Source organism: Diadema antillarum, unplaced genomic scaffold (assembly GCF_040938485.1).
Source record: "Diadema antillarum isolate AM-2024a unplaced genomic scaffold, OU_Dant_1.0 seq00000041_RagTag, whole genome shotgun sequence".
NCBI lineage: Eukaryota > Metazoa > Echinodermata > Echinoidea > Diadematoida > Diadematidae > Diadema > Diadema antillarum.
The window spans coordinates 1,856,947-1,863,359 of NW_027271153.1; the positions used below are offsets into that span (position 1 = coordinate 1,856,947).

At 40.5% G+C, this 6,413-nt stretch overlaps 1 protein-coding gene across 1 annotated transcript; it reads right to left on the minus strand.

Moving 5' to 3' along the window:
- Positions 1–1,748: 1,748 nt before the first annotated feature.
- Positions 1,749–6,125, minus strand: LOC139725435 (uncharacterized). The gene is made up of 2 exons (XM_071636510.1): positions 5,998–6,125; positions 1,749–4,808 (listed from the first exon to the last, which is right to left on the minus strand). Exon 2 carries the CDS (start codon positions 4,803–4,805, stop codon positions 3,900–3,902), a length of 906 nt encoding a protein of 301 aa, XP_071492611.1. The 5' UTR covers positions 4,806–4,808; positions 5,998–6,125; the 3' UTR covers positions 1,749–3,899.
- Positions 6,126–6,413: the final 288 nt, after the last annotated feature.

Sequence of the window (6,413 nt, forward strand, 5' to 3'; positions counted from 1 at the left end):
CATTTTTTTTTAAGACAACTCATTACTATTTTAAATAAACATATTGCTACCTGCCAGACAGGTAACTTCTGAACCACTCTAAGGCCCTCCCATGTATACCATAATGATTCACTTTGTAGAGAAGAATTTCGTGGTCAATCGTGTCGAAGGCCTTAGAGAAATCCAGAAGCACACCACTGTATGTTCATGGTTATCAACTGCAGAGCAATTTTGATGAAGTATAACATTGCATGTGAAGTTGAGTGTTTTTCACTAAAAACAAATTGCGTTTTAAGAGATATATTTTGTTTTTTAATGAAATCTACTGTTCTTTAGATATTTTTCAAGTATTTTGGAAAATGATGTAAGTAAAGATATTGACCTACAACCAGAGAAAATTAAAGGACACACACACACTCTCACTCTTTTCGAATGTTTGATACAAATCTCTTCCTCTTACGTTCTCAATTTCGAGTTTACATGATCACGTCACAGCGTGTATCATTTACCAGCCTTTGAATTTTTGGCGCTTTCACGAAAGCGAAATGTCACGCCGCGTTTAATTGACAATTCGAAAAGGAGCAAATTATCCACATCGAACAGCAGAAGTTCCACTTAGATTACACGTAAGAAATGATGAATTTCAGAACTTCAAATATAAAAAAACCGCATTAATATCGGTCATAACCTTTCTTGCGCAAATTTGATTGACGATGACGTCATCGCTTCAAAATTGTCCCTTTGCTTTACACACAAAGATATCATACAAAATAATGACTTTGGTCAACAATAGATAGAAGCAACTACAACTCGTTGCGCCTCTGCGGTCATCGTTTCCATGGTAACTACGTTTCGCCTTTAATTTAACGAAGATATCCCTTTATATTTCATATCTTTGAAGATGAGTCAGGAAAATTTGCTTGTAGGTCAGTGTCGACTTGTGAGGCGATTCTGGTCATCAAAATGTGATATTGAAAACAAAATTTGATTTGAATTGAAGTTGAATTTGAAATTGAATTGAATAAAATTGAACTGAATTGCATAATCAAATTCAGCTTGTATGTGCGAATGTGACTTAGTCATGTTATGGGGGAAATGGAATAAAAGACAAAATTTTTTACCTTTAATTATCTCGCGTTCAATTTGACACAAATTCCTTCTCTTCCCTCATCCAATTCTATTCCTTCCACTCTTTTCGCTCAAGTGTTTTCAATAGACCATTTTCTTCATAAAGAGGGAAATACTCCGTTGTATGGGATGTGTATGTATTTATGCTACACATTTTGGCTGTACTGGAGACTGTAAATGCCCTTGAAACGTAGGAAACAATATCATATTTTTAAATCTTTTCCTTGATTAATAACGCTGCAGTCAGACCGACTGAATCAATTAAAAAGTGTATGTTTACTGATAACGACAAACTCTTACGGAAGCGAAGACTTAATAAACACTTTAGAACAACAATACATGCAGACAGCAGTGACAATGAATCCGCAGGCACTGATGCAAATTAGACACTGGGTGAGTGCTGATCGACATACGTGTACTTTATTTCTATAGATTGAAACAAAAAACTATAACATTGTACATCTGATATACATAATCACAGCCATGAAAAGTTAAAGGTCGGAAATAAAAAGAAGATGAAAAATGATCAAGACAATGAATTCTAATTGCACGCAAATAGAACGTCTCTGATATGACGGCTCCTGCATGCTGACTCAGCACAGAAAGGATGCAAATGGCAATGTCTGATTTAGTCGCCTGATTATTTCCACTCGCGAAAGAAAACATTGATACACATTATAGGAAGACTCGACATGCAAGAATTTGATACTAGTATGCATGTCTTCTACATAGTATCAAAGTGTGTGGGCATGGTTCCGGCTTCCTCCATAATTATTAAAATTTTATCCATACCTTTCTGAAAATGGTTCTTCTCAACAACCTTAAAGCTTGCCCGAAATTTGCCCGATGTAACAACAATTAATATACAAACTGGATTCCAAGTTTGATAAGTGTTTTTGAGGTACAGGTTACTAGAATAGCTCGTTACTACGTCAAAGCGGATGAAACATCCCTAGGTGTACATTTGAATAATGTGTCAGCAACTCGTTCTATTAGTTAGTAGATTCATGCAGATAATTTTAAGTGCGCGTAGTTCTAGGAAAAGTAATATTTACAAAATTAAGCTTTTACTCGATGCACTGCTAACTGCTCGCGGAATTCTGATGAAGAAGGTTTGAAAGGATCAAGGTGAATTGTACTATATGTGATATATAGAAACGAACTAAAATACGTTGAGATTCTAGGTATGCGCTCTCAGTTGTAATTCTTGAGCTGCACATCTTATTCTTCATTAACGAAATCCAATTTTGTGATTGGTCTACATGACGTCATGTGACTAAACATAATATCATTATGGTGTCGATTAAAAACAAAATGTCAATGGCGAAAAAGTGCGCAGTACCGTGACGATATTCGTTGTATAATGCACTCTAGGCCTACCATAAATGTCGTCACACATATTCTATTGACCAATGTTTGTTTGTTTGTTTGTTTTTTATTGATGACGTGTGTAAAGCGCTATCGGTATCGTTCTCTGGAGACCAGTTTGTCTAAATCGCATCCACCGCGGTACACTGATCGTCTGCGCTGCAATACGTACAGATTTTTATTTCAACAATATTTTACTAATCTGTTTTGAAATTCGTCGGAGGGATATAAAGCAAAAAAAAAAAAAGCTAATATCCTACACTTTTTGGAGTAATCAGTAAAATTATTGATTCAACAATGACAGATTGCACCGTTTGCCTCGGGGTTGCGTCCCTCAAAAAAACAAAAAAAAAACCCATCTGTTTCGTGAATCAGATTGGTCTGCATGACACAATGTGCAACATATCATATAATTATGATAATAATGTTGAATGCAAAATGCCACATGGAGCAAAGTGTGCTTTATACCGTGACGACAGTCATGGTATGGTGCCTTTACCATGAATGTCGTCATACACATGCGATTTACCAATGTATATATTTCATATAATATTTATACTAATGTATTACTATTATATCGCGTAGCCATCAGTGAAATTATGGATTCATCGGTGATAGGTATTACTGTATTTCTGTCACCTCGGAACCCGCGGTGCATGGTATATCTGTTTACTAGTATCACAAAATATGGTTGCCATAGATTCGTTCTCGTAAGAACAAGTGCTTCTTAAAAAGACAAACAAAAAAAAAACGTAAACAAGCGTATATATAACGGCTCTGTAGTATAAAATTACAATGACTAGCGATTTAGAAAATGAATAAAAAGGAAATTATATAAACTATATAAACTAGACTTGTATTCGGCAATGGGTAACCGCCTGGCCCTAGACCGCTTATTTTGACCAAGCAACGAAACCGGAGGGGGGGATGCAATTTTGTCCCACTTTACATCACACAATACCATCATGTTATTTCAGTCAGTCGCTCCGTCGTGACGTCATACCAGCGCCAATAATGATGGACAAAAATTTCGAGTATAAGATCTGGAAAGTTAGTACAATGTATCTTTTATTGCACAAATTGCAATTTGACCATGATTTTGATCCTACATCCAACCCAGGTATACCCCTCAACATAAAGGCAGTGCACTTCCCCGTCTTACTGTATTCTATATAAATCTTGGTCTAATTTTGTCGGTTTATCATTCTCCTTGGGTTGTGGTATGATATTTGGAATTTCACATGATGTTAAAACGGACAGATTATCTTCGCATCCTAAAAATAGCATAAAACGCATTGTAGCGTTATTTCAGTTATTAAGATTATAACAATCATTGTATTTATTGATATGATCATCTGATATCTTTTCTAGCGTTTGCGGCGAGGGTACGAATCTGGTCATTGAGAACTGGACCACAACCCCGGTTAACGAAAATGGATGATAGCCGCGGTCAAAATTGTGACGAACAAACAGAACACAGCATTTGCGACGTTCGCAGGGGCTCGGCCCCCAAGTCGAGGAGCTTCGGTGCCGTCGTCTCCTCCACCGTCGTCGGTCCCAGGATTGTCTCCAGGATTGTCCCCAGGATCGTCGCCAGGACGCGGTGGCCTATCACCGGGGCCGCCCCCGCTCATCAAGTTCCGCTCGTCCACGACCCCGTGGAAGCAGCCCAGGATGTACGGAAAGTCGGCGGTGATGTGGTAGCGGTAGCTTCCGTCCACAGTCCGTCCGTGGCACGCGTCGAGATCCGCCGTCATCAGCTCGTTACCATTCTCGTCGTTGTTACCGTAGATGGGGTAACCGTCAAGCGCCACACCCACGATGCCGGGCGGCACTCCCTCCTCGAGGGTGAACACGCACTTCGGTCTGCTGTGGTAATGGTAGGCGCCATGCTCCGGCGTGGGGTGCCCGTCACAGTCGTCAAAGATCTCATTTTCTACAGCATCAGTTCCAATGGCGGTGTACGGGTTGAACAGCGGTACGCCGTTCAGGGTCAGAGCGATGGTCCCCATCGGGAGCTCCTCTTTTTCATCCTCCGGCGCCGGCGTTGGCGTTTTCAAGATGTAGTACACGTACGTCTGCTCTATTATCTCGCTGGGGTCCTCACTATTTGGATACGGTCCCGCCTCGTGGTCGGGAATGCCGTTTGCTTCGACGACGTAATTGTCGTCATCGGATTCCGAGATCGTGATATATCCCTGGAGACCGGTGTTTTGGTCGGTGAAATTCCTGGCGCCAAAAGCAGCTATCTCATCCGTCGTGAGGGCTGAAGTTAGCACGCAGATAACCGCGAGCGTGCTCGCTAAGATAGCCACTCTTTCCACAATCATTATCTATAGATGAGAGGAAAGACGGTATAAACGTTATAGGCAAATTAAAGAACTGTTCACATGTAAACAATGCCAAGATCATCAGGTGATTTGCTTGACTTAAATTAAAGACATCACTACGACGGAACGGGGTAACATTTGGCAATTTTGTTGCACACACACACCCACACCCCCCACACACACACACACACAATGCTGTTGGTGCGTGGTACACGTATTTCGAGCATTTTTATGTCCGCCATTAAGCTTTTTGGTAATGAGCTGTACCACCTTGTCTTCATAAGCATGATAAGCAGAGTATTATGCGTCTCACTACGGTCAACCTCTGCCGTATACCGTTAGTCAGTCGCTGAAAGTAGGAGGCACACATTTTCAGTAGTCATATTAACCAAAATGAATCCTGACAACTTGAACACGCAATGACACAATGTCTACTGAACCCCCAGTGGTTTATCTTTTATTAAAAGACCCATTATCAGATTCATAACTGTGGGCTTCTATGATGTAGACTTGGGAGGTCAACTTGTATAAAACAAAAATTGTATCGTTATTATGTCTCGGTGAAATGTTTATCAAACAATGAAGATTGATTGAAGGTTGATTTTAGCTCAAAAGACAGTGTCGATGAAAGGGACTCAGACAAGCATAGTTTCAATGAGTGATCAATGATTTCACTTGTTAATTGCTGTTAATAGCAAGATGTACATTGTAGCAACCATGGCAGCTACTGCGATATTACAGGCCCCCAGCAGGCAAGAGTGTTGTTGTTGTCGCCGTGGCATCCGTTGCTAAGTGTCGCGGGTTACGATAGCCTGCAGGTCTCTTTGTGAAACAGAACACAACACATTATTATCGCCACATCGCCTAGATATGGACTCGGTGTCATAAATTGAAAAATCACTTTTACCACGATGCAGACGAGTTGCGGACCTACGCGCTTTCGACCACGATGTCTGTAAATATGTCAAAAATGTCCAAGTGAGCTCGTAGGTAGAATGCCGAGTACTGTATGGTATCATTAGATTATTGTGATAATAATAATAATTACAATTATAATATGGTCGATATGTTTTCTCTGCAGCCAGTTTGTGTTTTGTGTTTTAGTTGATGTGAGCATTCAGTCATATAAAAACCAAATCAATTCCATGATCCGTTAAAAATGACTCTAGGCCTCCCCTAAATGCCGTCTTACCTTTGAGCATGGAACCCTTCCCTATACGGTAAGCTGATGACCACAGGGCGCAAGAAGTCCGTTTTATGAGACGTCCGTCTGTTGGTCTTGTCACAAATGTATTTATGATCATTTCCAATTATCATACACATTTTGAGGAGCATGGAGGCGGGGCGCGCACGCACTATACCAGAGACCTCCATACATATAGTCACGTATGGTTCCGTACAAGTACATTCAATGGAAGAGTCAATATATTAATAAAGCCTCGCTATTAGCATGAAGGGCGTGTGGTGGGTACGAGGTGGTACGGTGGCAGGGGAACGTGGGAGATTGAACCGTTACTTGTCCTATGGCCGCGAAAGAAAAAAAGAATAAAGCTCTTTGTCTAGTTGACGCCTTGGGCGAGTTGTATCTAGGTACGCGACGTAATCACA

Coding starts and splice junctions, on each gene's coding strand:
- LOC139725435 (XM_071636510.1), bottom strand. CDS start 4,805: ATGATTGTGGAAAGAGTGGCTATCTTAGCGAGCACGCTCGCGGTTATC.